Here is a 15,668-nt window from a genome sequence, read left to right on the forward strand (position 1 = left end):
TTCAGTACGATAATGGCTGATCATCCAAATCAGAACCCTATACCTGCCTTCTCTATAAATCAGAGCACTGAGTACAGGAGTGAGGATGTTCTGCTAAAGATGTATAAGATGTTGGTGAAGCCTAATTTGGAGTATTGTGGCAGCTCTGGTCACTTACTGACAGGAAAGATATCAATACAATTGAAATAGTACGGAGACAATTTACAAGGATGTTGCAGGACTTGAGGACCTGAGTAATAGAGAAAGGTTGAATAGGTTAAGACTTAATTCACTGGAGCTTAGGAGAATGAGGGGAGATTTAAGACTCATACAAACTTATGAAGGGTAGAGATAGAGTAAAAAGATACACTTCAAAAATTTCACCTTTCACACATAACCTATGACCTCAAGTTTAGTCTCACCCAATCTCAATGGAAAAAGCCTGCTTGAAGTGTATCTTTAAACTAAGTAGTAAATTCAACAGTTTGGAAAAGTGAGGATAAAGTAAAAGGGAAGGAGAGTGCAAAGAGGTTATGAAAGTCTTCAGAATAAATAAAAAGACAAAAAGTTCATAAAGAAGTTTATCTTCCAGTAGCATGGGGACAAAATTTAAAAAGGTGATGGATACAGGAAAGTGATGAAGATAAATAGCGCCAACAAAAGACCCATAGTGATGAGAGATACAACCCTGGAAGAAGTGACTTCCTTTGTCTGTCTTGGAAGTACTGTGAGTTTAAATGGTGGAGTGGATGAGGATGTCAAAGCCAGGATCACAAGGCCAGAGTGGTTTTCAATGTCTTGAACACAGTTCGGTCATCCACAGGCATAGCAAGGAAAACCAAAATCAGAATCTTCAACTTGTATGTTAAACAGTGCTGCTATATGGCTCTGAAACCTGGAGCACAACAATGAAGACACCGCAAAAATCAGTGCCTGAGAAGGATTCTAAACGTCAGATGAACTGACAAAGTAAACAACCAGACACTGTGGGAAAACCACCAGCCAGGAATCGATAGAGGTACAAATGAGCAATTGGAAATGGAGGTGGAATGGCCACACCTTGAGAAAGCCAACCAACACCACCACCAGGCAGGCATTAAAATAGAATCCCCAAGCAAAGAGGAAAAGAGGACATCCAAAAAACACATGGAGGAGAGATGTTGAGGCCGAAATTAGACGACGAAGACAAGTCAGGTTGGGAAAGGGGGATGGAGTAGCTCTGTTAGTGAAAACCTAAATCAAATCCATAGAAAGAAGTGACATAAGATCAGAAGATGTAGAATCCTTGTGGGTAGCATTAAGAACTGCAAGGGTAATAAGATCCCACTGGAGTAGCCAGGATGTGGGATACAAATTACAATAGGAAAGTCATGCCAAAAGGGCAATGTTACGATAGTCATGGGACACACATCAAAGTTGCTGGTGAACGCAGCAGGCCAGGCAGCATCTCTAGGAAGAGGTACAGTCGACGTTTCAGGCCGAGACCCTTTGTCAGGACTACTGAAGGAAGAGTTAGTAAGAGATTTGAAAGTGGGAGGGGGAGGGGGAGATCCAAAATGATAGGAGAAGACAGGAGGGGTAGGGACGGAGCCAAGAGCTGGACAGGTGATTGGCAAAGGGGATATGAGAGGATCATGGGACAGGAGGTCTGGGGAGAAAGACGGGGCAGGCGGAACCCAGAGGATGGGCAAAGGGTATAGTCAGAGGGACAGAGGGAGAAAAAGGAGAGAGAGAGAGAGAAAGGCTGTGTGTATATAAAAAAATAACAGATGGGGTACGAGTGGGAGGTGGGGCATTAGCGGAAGTTAGAGAAGTCAATGTTCATGCCATCAGGTTGGTGTTGTTCCTCCAACCTGAGTGTGGCTTCATCTTTACAGTAGAGGAGGCCGTGGATAGACATGTCAGAATGGGAAAGGGATGTGGAATTAAAATGTGTGGCCACTGGGAGATCCTGATTTCTCTGGCGGACAGAGCGTAGGTGTTCAGCAAAGCGGCCTCCCAGTCTGCGTCGGGTCTCGCCAATATATAGAAGACCACATCGGGAGCACCGGACACAGTATATCACCCCAGCCGACTCACAGGTGAAGTATCGCCTCACTTGGAAGGACTGTCTGGGGCCCTGAATGGTGGTGAGGGAGGAAGTGTAAGGGCATGTGTAGCACTTGTTCCGCTTACAAGGATAAGTGCCAGGAGGGAGATCAGTGGGGAGGGATGGACAAAGGAGTCGCGTAGGGAGTGATCCCTGTGGAAAGCAGAGAGAGGAGGGAGGGAAAGATGTGCTTAGTGGTGGGATCCCGTTGGAGGTGGCGGAAGTTACGGAGAATAATATGTTGAACCCGGAGGCTGGTGGGGTGGTAGGTGAAGACAAGGGGAACCCTATTCCTAGTGGGGTGGCAGGAGGATGGGGTGAGAGCAGATGTGTGTGAAATGGGGGAGCTGTGTTTGAGAGCAGAGTTGATGGTGGAGGAAGGGAAGCCCCTTTCTTTAAAAAAGGAAGACATCTCCCTCGTCCTGGAATGAAAAGCCTCATCCTGAGAGCCGATGCGGCGAAGACGGAGGAATTGCGAGAAGGGGATGGCGTTTTTGCAAGAGATGGAGTGAGAAGAGGAATAGTCCAGATAGCTGTGAGAGTCAGTAGGCTTAGAGTAGACATCAGTAGATAAGCTATCTCCAGAGACAGAGACAGAAAGATCTAGAAAGGGGAGGGAGGTGTCGGAAATGGACCAGGTAAACTTGAGGACAGGGTGAAAGTTGGAGGCAAAGTTAATAAAGTCAACGAGCTCAGCATGCATGCATGAAATGGAGAATTAAAGAATGTGGTAAAGGCAAGCTGAGGGTCAGAGATATTTCACAAACATCATTCAATCTGTGTTTCATTTCTCTCATTAGTGGGGACATTACAAAGGCAGGGCAGACGAAGTGCAAGCTGGGTGATACATCTTTCACAACGCATAGCTCCAAGAAATAGTTAACTCTTAAATATGTAATACATTGTTTACTGAAAATAAATATTGCATCAACGTTAAATCTCATAAAAAGGAGGAATAGGTGCGAAAAATATTAAATTAAAAGAAATGGTGCGTCTTGCTATAAATGCCAGAAAGCAGCAAACCCCAAGATTGTGAATTTATCAGAGCACCAATTAATTGATAAGGGAAAAAAAACAAGGGTATTCAAGAGATAAGCAGACTAAAATGTCCTGCTGGTACGTAAAATGGAAAAGATTAAAAGCAAAAGTTAATAGTTTCCTTTTCAGACTAAAGCAGCAGGAAATGTTGCATTTAATAAAATACTGGCAGAAAAATTAAGTAAGTATCTTGTCTATCCCACAGAGGACAGAGAAAATTTGGAGAACTACAGTAGTGAGAGGAAAGGAAGCAGCATTTGTGAAACAAATTAAAGCAGTATTCGACATTAATCCCTGAGAACTGAATCCTCAAGTATCAAAGGTGACATTGGATGTAGTAAAAGGAATCTCAGTGGTTCTTATGAAGGAAGTGTCATCATTAGATCATATATATAATTAAGAATGGAAAGAGGCAGGGTGTGAGGAAGAATAGCTAAGATACATCTTTTAATCTGTGGACTTGGTAAATTAGTTCATTATTGTTGCATGTGCCAATGTAAAATAAACACCTTTGTTTTGCATGTCATCCACTCAGATCATTTCATTGCATCAGTGCATTGAGGTAGTTCAATGGAAAACAACAACAGAACGCAGAATCAAGTTGTGCCATTATAGAAAGTGCAGTGTAGCAAAGAGATGCAAAGCCATACAACGTAGATTGAGGTGAAGACCAAATTATGACACAAGGGGACCATTCAATAATATCATATTTGTCACAAACTTAATCCTTTAAAAGGAGACAGGGAGATCTAGAATGGCAAGGAAAGAGTCAGAAATGGCCATGTTAGAGTGGGAGCATGGTGAAATTTGACCACAAAAGTATTAACATTTTCAAGTTCTACATAAATACAGAAACTAGCAACAATTGTCAATGCACCAGGAAAAGTTGAGGGTATCAGCCTGAGAAAGACTGAAACAAAAGCAAATCCCAGAAAAAAGTCATACCCTGCACTCATTCAAGTTCCTTTGACCCTTCAGTCTGGAGAAAGCGAGTGAATTTGAGAAAGCTATTCGATGGGAACATGATCATACATCGAATAGCTTCTCCCTCAACTTCGATCTCGGGAGCAGGTCACAGGTCATCCTGTCCACAGGAACAGGTCAGAGGTCACTCTGTCCACAGGAACAGGTCAGAGGTCACTATGTCCACAGGAACAGGTCACTATGTCCACAGGAACCGGTCAGAGATCACTATGTCCACAGGAACAGGTCATCCTGTCCACAGGAACAGGTCAGAGGTCACTCTGTCCATAGGAACAGGTCACAGGTCACAGGTCACTCTGTCCACTTCTCTTCTCAGTAATCATGCACAAAGATTTCCTGTCCAACCTCGATGCTCCTTGTCGCCTCATTTAGCAACTGGCTGAACTGTTTATTCTGCACTTACCTCTGTAGATCTGGTTTCAGAGCGTCTATACGAGATCCCAGATTCCTGCTCATGAAGAACATTGAGCTGACTTGAAATGTCTGATGCCATGTTTTTTCATGAACAGTCAGAATTTATCTCATGTGTATTGTGGTCTGTTATCACTCAGTATTTGTTCTGATAAGCCATTTCAAGCGAAGAAAGTCCCCAGAATGGAGACAGTCTTTGCTGAGGTGGTTGGTTTCATTGGTGTAACCTCTGGCCACTTCGAATGAACATCCACAGTAATCAGGAACATGGATTCCATGAATGGCCCAGCAAAGTCAATATGCAATTTTTGCCACGGTGATGACAGCCACTCCCATGAGTGTAACAGTGCCTGTGTGTTGCAAGGACGAGGCTGAGGACGAACCCAAGTGCAGGACACAGGCACAGAGGCAGAGTCGTGACGCATTAGCACCGCCACGAACAGGGAACTGGTATCCAGGAGAGTCTTTACACGGAGACAAGGTTTACGTAGAGTATCCAGGAAATGATGCGAAGCTTAGAACTGACAGTCCCAAGGAATCAGAAAACGAGGTATACTCACACTGGAGTTGACCAAGGGTGACTAGGACAGATAGGGGCCGATGGGAGGCTTTCCCATGGGCACAGACAGAACATGCAGAGACATAGGAATGGGTATCCGCCTCCATGGAAAGCCACCAAAAGTGTCTTTTCAGGAGAGTCAGGGTCCGATCACTCCCGGGGTGGCAGGCGAACCGAGATGTGTGCCCCCACAGGAGAAACTGAGATCTGATGGAGTCAGGCACAAAAAAGGCGATTGGCGGGTCCTTTGCCGGGGTCAGGATAATCCCGTTGGGCTTCCTTTACTATGGACTTAATCTCCCAAGTGAGGGTTGCCACCACACGGGATGGTGGGAGGATAGTCTCTGGACTGGAGGTGTCCTCCTTGGAGTCGTATTGGCAGGAGAGCGCGTCCGGCTTCCCATTCTTGGACCCTGGACAGTATGTGAGGGAAAACTTGAACTGTCCAAAAAGTAATACCCAATGGGTCTGGTGAGAGTTCAAACGTTTGGTGGTCTGAATATGTCCCAGGTTCTCATGATTAGTCAAAACAATAAACGGGTGTTCTGCCCCCGCCAGCTAGTGCCTCCACTCCTCCAATGCCAGCTCGACCGCCAGTAGTTTCCGATTCCCCACGTCGTAATTCCGCTCGGCGAGGGACAGTCAGCAAGAAAAGAAGGCACAGGGATGAAGCTTTTCATCCGGACTTGATCGTTGGTTTAGGACCGCTCCTACCCTGGAGTCGGAGGCGTCAACCTCAACAATGAATTGATGGGAGAGGTCCGGTTGGACCAGGATGGGAGCGGTTGTGAGACACCTCTTCAGGTCAGTGAATGCCGAATCAGCCTCGGAGTCCCAACAAAAAGATGTGGTAGGCGAGGTAAGTCGGGTAAGGGGCACCACCACCCGTCTGTAATCCCTGATAAATCGGCGATAAAAGTTTGCAAACCCCAAAAACCACTGAAGTTGTTTGTGGGCCGTAGGTCTGGGCCAGTTCATTCTTTTGCAAGGACGAGGCATCAGACGTCACTGAAGCAAGTACGAGCAAGTCACCCTGCCGAAATGAGCCAAGTTACATCGCCAGAGCTACTCAAGTCTTCTCCCTGAAGCGAGTGCCAGTAAGTCGCCTCTCATCACCGCAGCCAGCCTGTTAAGTTGCCTTGCCTGATCAAGCCACTAAGTTACCTCAGTGGAGCGGGTCCGTCAGGTTAACCTGCTGGAGTGAGACTAGAGCCACTGTCTGTAGTTCCTGGGCCGCGTCAAGGGCTTGCCACTACTTGGAGCCATTTCGTGTCAAGGTATGAACTGTCTATCGTTGTGTGGTACTGTCTCTTTGTGTTCGCGTCTCCACTGAGTAGGTCCGGCCGTTTGCCGCTACTCTGAGTTGGGGAATCCTGTCTCTCAGTGTTCTGCGTCCTGTGTCTAAAAGAAGAATCCTGGCTCTAAGTCCTGTGCCCAAGGAGGAGTCCCGGATCAGTGTTTTGTGTCCTGTGTCTAAGAAATGTCCAGGCTTCGATGCTCCAAGTTCCAAGTCCAGGTTTCTGATGTTCCGAGTTCCAAGTCCAGGCTCTGATGTTCCAAGTCTGATGGACAGTTATGGGTCATAATGGGTGAGCAGTTCATCGGATGTTATCATTACAATGCCTAAGTGTGACCTGATTTGTGATACATTTTCCAGTTTGGGTGCCTGTAGCTCTGCTTCAATCTTCTCTTGTGACTTACGTAAGCCATGCTTGTCAATGACATGTCCACAATATGAGATTTAATTCTTGGAAACTCACATCTGTCTCTCTTTGTGCACATACCATACTCACCCAGCCTGGTAAGCATTTTACCAAGGTTCTGGAGGTGCTCTTCATCATTCTTGCCAGTCATGCTGATGTCATCAAGGTAACATTGTACTCCTGAGATACCTTGGAGCTCTTTGCAAATTGCTGTAGCTGATAGGACACCAAAGACCAGATGATTGTACTGGAACAGTCCCTTGTGAGTGTAGATTGTGAGGAACTTCCTGCTTGACTACTCAGTCTGCATTTACAGATAGGCTTGTGATAAGTCAATCTTCGAAAACTTCTCCTCACCTGCCAAAGATGCAAAAATGTCTTCTATTCACGGCAGGGGATACTGCACAGTACACAGCATTGGGTTGATGCTCACCTTGAAATCCCCACGTATGTGAACAGCTCTGGCCTTCCTTTTCTTGATCACCAGGACAATGACCGTGGCCCAACCGCTCCACTCAACCTTGGAGAGAATTCCAGATGCCTCCAAGCTCTGCAGTTCAGCATCGACCTTAGGACATAGTGCATAAGGCACTGGACGTGCTTTATGGAATCTTGGTGTTGCTTCTTCATCCAGTTCAGTGACTCCCGTCTCCCCTTCCCCCATCACCACTCTGCAACCCCGTCTCCCTCAGATCCCACTGTCAGCTCCTGGGCCCTCAGAGGCTCCATCTTCCTCTCACCCCAACTTTCCCCTCTCCACTGACACCACCAGCCTCCCCCCTCCCCCCTCTGATCCCAGCTCTCATCCGTGCCGGGTCTTTACCGTCCCCTCTGTCCTCAGTAAGGGCCTCACCTTTGTCCCTCTTCACCCGCAGCTCAGCGAGTTCCGCGTTCGCCATGACGCTGAACTCTTCTTCCGCCAGCTCCGTCTCCGAGCCTACTTCGGCAGGGACTCTCCCACCCCCACCGATGACCCCTTCTCCCATCTTCAACCCTCCTCCTCTTCATGGACACCCTGCTCTGGTCTTCTGCCTGCTCTGGATCTCTTCATTGCTAACTGCCGACGGGACATCAACCGTCTCGACTTCACCGCACCTTGTTCCCATTCCAACCTCACTCCTTCCGAACGCTCTGCTCTCCACTCCCTCCGCACTAATCCTAACCTTACTATAAAACCCGCCGATAAGGGGGGTGCTGTTGTAGTCTGACGTACTGACCTCTACCTTGCCCGAGGCACAGTGACAACTCGCGGATACCTCCTCTTATTTACCCCTCGATCGTGACCCCACTAAGGAGCACCAGGCCATTGTCTCCCACACCATCACCAACTTTATCTGCTCAGGGGATCTCCCATCCACTGCTACCAACCTTATAGTTCCCACACCCCGCACTTCCCGTTTCTACCTCCTACCCAAGATCCACAAACCTGCTTGTCCTGGTAGTCCTATTGTCTCAGCTTGCTCCTGCCCCACTGAACTCAGTTCTGCATACCTCAACATTGTTTTATCCCCCTTTGTTCAATCCCTTCCCACCTATGTTGGTGACACTTCTCACGCTCTGAAACTTTTTGATGATTTTAAGTTCCCTGGCCCCAACTGCTTTATTTTCACCATGGATGTCCAGTCCCTATATACTTTCATCCCCCATCAGGAAGATATCAAAGCTCTCTGCTTCTTTTTGGATTCCAGACCCAACCAGTTCCCCTCTACTACCACTCTGCTCCGTCTAGCAGAATTAGTCCTTACTCTTAATAATTTCTCCTTTGGCTCCTTCCACTGCCTCCAAACTAGAGGTGTAGCTATGAGCACCCGTATGGGTCCTAGCTATGCCTGCCTTTTTGTTGGCTTTGTGGAGCAATCTATGTTCCAAACCTATTCTGGTATCTGTCCCCCACTTTTCCTTCGCTACAAAAACGACTGCATTGGTGCTACTTCCTGCATGCATGCTGAGCTCGTTGACTTCATTAACTTTGCCTTCAACTTTCACCCTGCCCTCGAGTTTACCTGGTCCATTTCCAACACCTCCCTCCCCTTTCTAGATCTTCCCATCTCTATCTCTGGAGACAGCTTATCTACTGATGTCTACTATAAGCCTACTGACTCTCACAGCTATCTGGACTATTCCTCTTCTACCCTGTCTCTTGCAAAATTGCCATCCCTTTCTCGCAATTCCTCCGTCTCCGCCGCATCTGCTCTCAGGATGAGGCTTTTCATTCCAGGACGAGGGAGATGTCCTCCTTTTTTAAAGAAAGGGGCTTCCCTTCCTCCACCATCTGCTCTCAAATGCATCTCCCCCATTTCATTCACATCTGCTCTCACTCCATCCTCTCACCACCCCACTAGGAATAGGGTTCCCCTTGTCCTTACCTACCACCCCACCAGCCTCCAGGTCCAACATATCATTCTCCGTAACTTCCGCCACCTCCAACAGGATCCCACCACTGAGCACATCTTTCCCTCCCCGCGTCTCTCTGCATTCTGCAGGGATCGCTCCCTATGCAACTCCCTTGTCCATTCGTCCCCCCCATCCCTTCCCACCTATCTCCCTCCCGGCATGTATCCTTGTAAGCAGAACAAGTGCTACACACTTCCTCCCTTACCACCATTCAGGGTCCCAGACAGTCCTTCCAGGTGAAGCGACACTTCACCTGTGAGGCGGCTGGGGTGATATACTGCGTCCGGTGCTCCCGATGTGGCCTTCTAAATATCGACGAGACCCGGCGCAGACTGGGAGATCGTTTCAGTGTCAGTTTACCAATACCTTTCTCAAATACTGTTTCATTAGCATTAAGCAGCCGTGACAGTCTCTGGTTAATGCTGCCACTGAGATGCTGTTGCCTGTTGATGTCACACTGAGAGCTCTAATTGAGTACCAGTATGGTTGGATTTTTCGCAACTATTTACATCCAAAAAGTGCTGGTCCTCCACTTTTCAATATATAAAGCTCTAACTGTTATGTTTGTCCTCCATACATCACATTCACCCTCAGTTTGCCTTTGGGAGACAATTCTTAGCCTGTGTAAGTCTTTAGCATCACTGAGGTCTTCTCTAATGGTATCTTAGAAAACAGTCTGTTGTAGTCAGCCTCTGGAACTATGGACAAAACCGACCTTGTCTCCAGCTGCATTTTCAGTTTTACACCAGACACATCAATTGTGATCCAGATGATTTTGTGATCTGCTTCAGTAATATTGAGTAATTCTAGGCATGACAGCTCACCTTTGTCAGACTCTTTTGTCTGTTTCACATTTGGTCACTTTATGCATTTGTTTGAAACTTTTCACTCAGTTGTGCCTTTGCACATTCTCTGTATGTAACCTTGTCTGTGACACTTTCTGGAAACATTTTCTTTGAATCATGGGAGGATTTGACACATTGATAACATCTTTGGCTTTTTGCACCATTCAGGAACATTTGGTGCATTTCACATTTTAAAGTGTTTCTCTGTAGTTCTACTGCATCCTTTGCTGCAGTTTCTGGTCAATGCCCATTCTAATGTTAGGTCCCTTTTGGACAGTAGCATCTTTTGTGTGCTTTGACTATGCATGCCACATACAACCCCTTAATGCATCAGAAAGTCCATCTTTAAAGTCACAGTACTGGGAAAGTTTGTGCAGTTCTGCAATGTATTCAGAAGTGCTTCCATCCTTTAACTGCTTCCTTTTGTAAAAATCTAAATCTCTCAGCTTTTGCCAACGTAGGGCTCAGGTGATTTTGTAAAATTGTAACACTTTCATTGAATGTCTTGCTTGCTGGCTTTGTGCAAGGCTGTATATTCTTGGGCCCATTAACCAAAGCGTGGGGCTTTCTTTTGCTCCGCCACGTTGTTCACCTTAAAATACAGTTCCACCCTCTTGACATACCACTCCCAGCCTTCATTAGCGCATTCGAATTCATCAACTTTCTCCACTGAAGCCATCGCCATGTTATTTTTACTTTAATTTCACTGTACTATGCTGTCCTCATGCCTTTATTGGTGTCTGTGACTGCTTTCTCATGTTGTTTAACTCTCGCTGTTTCGTCCCATAATTGTCGGTGTAGTTGGTGACATTCTCTGACATTCAGGTTTATACTCATTGCCAGTTTGTTGTATCTATCCACAAATACATATCAATTAAATAAAACCACGCACGTGGGAAATGGCTTTATTCACATTGCTGCGAATGAGAACAATGCGCATGCGCAGACAACAGATCGGTACCGGGAGGTGGGGGTCATTCCTTTAAAAGAAATAGACCCATACACTACAGATGGGTAAAAGTCAGACAGGGTCAAAAGGCCAGACTACATAATGTGTTTATACTATGTATGGTGCATCAACTTTAACAACAGCTTTATGACTGAACTGACATGTGTGAAGATGCTCCCCTGTAATATATCCCGAAAGGCTTAGCCCTGACTTGATGATTAACAAGTCAGAGAGAAAAAGGGATTTTCAGTAAAAGGACTTTTTGTCCACCAATGGCAATATGGGGATATTGATTGGTCATTGTAAGTTGACCAGTGGTGAGGCTCGGATTACAGAGGTGGGTTACTGGGTGCGCTGTCTCGCTAATTAATGTATAATATATACACACACCACCACCCATAATGATGCAGAATGTCAACACCATTAATCTTCCCCAACGGATGTTGCTTGAAAGGCTGAGCTCCTCCAACAAGTTGTTGCTCCAGATTCCAGCACCTGCAGTCTCTTGTGTCTCCAAAATATCCTTTTGCTGCGGTATAAACAACTCCCCTGTTCTGAAAACCTTAGTCCAAAGAAAGGCTCCATTATATCGACCAATGGGTGAACCAAAACCATCCAGTTCTTTGCTCATTTCAACACCACAACAATTTCCACTAAAACATTTACTAATGAAGAACGAAGATGGATGATAGGTGGTCAATCGTGACCATTCTCAAAACCGGAATACCATTTATTTGCCTCGGCGATCAAACCCCTCCATCGCCATACCTCTCGCTGCCGCTCTCCGATCTTCCCGCCGAAAGCCGGGCGCAGTGACGTGCCATTGACGTCACGGCGTCGGTCGCTACCCCCTCCCCCCCCCGGACGAAGCGCCGCGCAGCCGCCATTTTAGGCAGCGGGCGGGGAGTAAGCGGGAGCCGGGAGGCCGCGCCGGACGGAGAGCCGCGGATGCCGGCCTGTCGAGGGGCGTGTGAGGAACGAGGCAGCGAGCTGGGACCAGCAGCAGCAGCAGCAGCAGCAGGAGGTGGTGTGTGCGAGCAGAGCCAAGTGCGGCCCTCCCTCGCCGCCGTGTGCTTGTGAAGCGAGGAGTCGGGGGGAGGGGAGGGGAGCCTGGTCGCCATGGCGGCCGCCAAGTTCGAATCGCACGACCGGGCGAGCTGGTACTTCGGGCCGCTGAGCCGGCAGGAAGCGCAGGCCAAGCTGCAGGGCCAGAGGCACGGGACCTTTCTGGTGCGGGATAGCACCACCTGTCCGGGCGACTACGTGCTGTCGGTGTCGGAGAACTCCAAGGTGTCGCACTACATCATCAACAGCCTGCCCGGCAAGTTCAAGATCGGCGACCAGGAGTTCGAGCACCTGCCCGGGCTGCTCGAGTTCTACAAGATCCACTACCTGGACACCACCACCCTCATCGAACCGGCCGCAAGGGTGGCGGGCCCGCCCGCCTCATTGGGCAAGGCAGTGGGCCCAGGCCCGGTTCAGAGCCACGTCCTGGTTGGGCCCGGCCCGAACTCAAGCGGCGAGGATAGCGCCGAGTACGTGCGGACGCTGTACGACTTCCCTGGCAACGATGTGGAGGACCTGCCCTTCAAGAAGGGCGAGTTGCTGGTGATCGTGGAAAAGCCCGAGGAGCAATGGTGGAGCGCCCGCAACAAGGACGGCCGCCTCGGCATGATCCCCGTGCCGTACGTCGAGGTGGTGGTCAAGTCCGCGCCGCAGCAGCAGCAGGCGCCGGGCTACCGCAACTCTAGCAGCTACGGCATCCCAGAGCCCGCACACGCCTACGCCCAGCCCCAGACCAGCAGCCCCCTGCCCACCGGCGCCAACCCGCTGCCCACCACGCAGAACGGGCCGGTCTACGCCAGGGCCATCCAGAAGAGAGTACCCTGCGCCTACGACAAAACTGCCTTGGCGTTGGAGGTAGGTGCGGTGTCAGGCGCTCTTCTTTCACTTTGGTTGCATTTCTACTGAACCCGGGAAGAGGAAATGCGACTGCTCACTTAGCCTGAATGGGAAGTAATGAAGGGCTCTTGTAGATGGGGCGGAATTCATTTCCATTGTGCGGCTAGTTGATAATCTGTATTCTAAAACAGGCTGTGGTCGGTGTTGTTTTTCTCTATAGTGAGGAGTTTTGAAAACCTCTTTAAATAAGAAATTCTGAAAAGCAATTTAGGATGGTGGATTGTTGTCTACTGTAGAGCCAGGTTTTTCAAAGGATAACCTTTGAAAAACCTGGCTTGTGGTCAATAAAATCGTGTTTCAGTTCCAAATATGAAACTTGTAGAAGTGCTGGTAATTAAGGGGATCTCTTCAAATTCAAAAGGTACAGAAAGAGATGGAGAGCAGACCCCAATTATTAATCAGCCAGGGAAGCAAAGGGCAAGCCTAGAACTCATTTTCAAGATGCCTTTTCAGTGGAGTGAGGTATGGTTAGTCATTTAGAATTTCATTTCTATTCTGGGACAGTTTGAGATTGGGAGTATTGCTTTGATTTTATGAAAAATGTTTGAAGGTAGATATCTAAATGAGGAATTAAGCAATACTACTTTGATGAAGGAAAGTGATATACACTTGGCTTTTGACGGGCAAAGCATACGATTTGTGTTTGTGTTGAATCCTATCAAATTATTTAAGGCATTGCATAAGGGACTTGAGAACTATCTTCATGTTAGTAGAAAAGGATCAATAAAGATGAGAAAATCTGGCATGAACTTGGTGAGGGGCGTTGTAAGAATCATTGAACCAAGTTGTGATTTTTTTGTTACTTATGGTTCTGTTTGGGTTTATTTTGATCTTAATTCTATTAATTTCATAAAGTATTGTGAAGCACTTTTAGAAATTATTCGGTTGACAAATAAATCCAAAAAATCAAATACAAGGTTTGCAGAGGATAATCCTCTAGAGATTGGCATAATTCTGCTCCTGTGTCTTAGAATTCAGTTGTTTAGTTAACTCATGGTGTTTATTACAGTTCAGTGGTTGGGGGGTTCATTGTAGTATCAACATTTTTCTGATGCAAGTGTCTAAAGAATATTAGAGTATTATTCTACAACCACACAGCTGGAGTCCTGTACTAAGTACATACTGGCCATGGTCAGGTGTTGCATTTTCCTCTCTCATCCCAAACACAGATGGGTTGGTAGGTCATTTGGGCACTGTAAATAGCCCTTTGTGTTGAGGTGAGTGGTATAATCTGGCAGGAATTGATGGGTATGAGTGCTTGATAGTTGGCATGGATCTGTGTCCTTGATAGTTGGCATAGGACCTGTGTCCTCGGTACCATGTGACTCTGACTACTTTTTGTGGGTGGCTCTTTCAGTCAAATTTATTTGGAGTCAGAGGAACTCTCTTCAGATTTTGTAATGTTTTGATGGACCAAATGTGGGAGCAAAGTTTTTGTTCCACTTACAGAATCAGTGATGTGACAGCTCTTACGAATCATCCTCTGGCCTCTGATAGAAGTAAAAATGTGTTCCAAGCTAAACATGTGAAGTGGTTATTAGAATTACGAGGGCAGTGTAGAATCTGATTTGAAGGTTTCATGAACAAGGAGCTGGCTACCGAGCTATTGGCAGACTTTAACTTGATAATGAAGACTTTCCACTAGAAATTGCATTGACATAAATTGTCACGTGTGTTTACCTTGCAGGAGGAGCAGGAGTTACCCTGAATGTAATTAATAGTACATAATGAAATGTAAAGCTATAATTTTTATACCCACAATACTTTCCATGCTGTATCATTGCCAGATAAGTTTCATTTGCATTGTTCTTTGCCTGATAATTATCAAGAAATCTCACAGCTTTCTATGATTCTTCACTGCTGATTCAGTCATTGTTGAACTATGGATCTGATGTGTGAAAGGGAGAGGACCTAGAATTGAGCCAATGATTATTAGCAAATTCTGATTTTGTGTGCATTGATTGATTGGAAGGCAAAGTAATGGATTAAAATTGAACTAAACATCCTGGCTTGCATGCTCAATTTTTATTAGGAAATAAATTGTTGTAGAATTGGAAAATGCTCTTCTAACTTGCTATTTTTGGCAATTATTGATACAGGTTGGTGACTTTTGCTTAGGAGCTGAATCATTAACAGGAATTTCTTGTATTGATTCCTATGTGCTCAGATCAGCTTTCAGCCCCTTACTCAACCCAAAGGTAGAAATAAATTAAGGCTAATCTGATTTGTTAATTAGCTTGCTTTCTTAAGTTGTATTGAGATTGAGTTCTTCAAAGCCATGGGAAGTTGAGTTTAGTTGTCATGAAATCATTTGAATTGGTTTTGTTCCATTGATGCAAGCTATCAATTTGGTTGTTGCCAGTTTCTGTGCATCTCCCATCTGTGTGTTCAGTGTTTGGACAGTTCAATTTAATGTTTTCAAAGTTTACTTATCAAAGTACTTAGTCACCATATGTATCACTCAGATTTATTTTCATGTGGGCATACCGTAAATACAAATAATACACTAACCCTCAACAGGACAGGCAATCAATGTGCAGAAGACAAACTGCTAAAATGAGAAAGAATAATCAATAAATATTGAAAACATGAGTTGAAGAGTCCTTGGGTTATGGGAACAGTTCAGTGATGAGTGAAGTTATCCTCTCTGGTCCATGAACCTAATGGCTGAAGCATAATAACTGTTCCTGAATTGGTGGTGTGGCATGTACCTGGTGGTCTATAGGGTCTCTTTTCTCTGTACAGTGTGACTCTG

The 15,668-nt window shown here is 46.3% G+C and overlaps 1 protein-coding gene across 1 annotated transcript in view; it reads left to right on the forward strand.

Moving 5' to 3' along the window:
* Nucleotides 1–11,819: 11,819 nt before the first annotated feature.
* crkl (v-crk avian sarcoma virus CT10 oncogene homolog-like) overlaps nucleotides 11,820–15,668 on the forward strand; it is a 71,821-nt gene continuing 67,972 nt past the window's right edge. The window contains exon 1 of the mRNA XM_063031716.1: nucleotides 11,820–12,871. Coding sequence (XP_062887786.1) covers nucleotides 12,071–12,871 — 801 coding nt within the window. The 5' untranslated portion in view covers nucleotides 11,820–12,070. The remainder of the gene's footprint in view (nucleotides 12,872–15,668) is intronic.

Source organism: Mobula hypostoma, chromosome 23 (assembly GCF_963921235.1).
Source record: "Mobula hypostoma chromosome 23, sMobHyp1.1, whole genome shotgun sequence".
Taxonomy (NCBI): Eukaryota; Metazoa; Chordata; class Chondrichthyes; order Myliobatiformes; family Myliobatidae; genus Mobula; species Mobula hypostoma.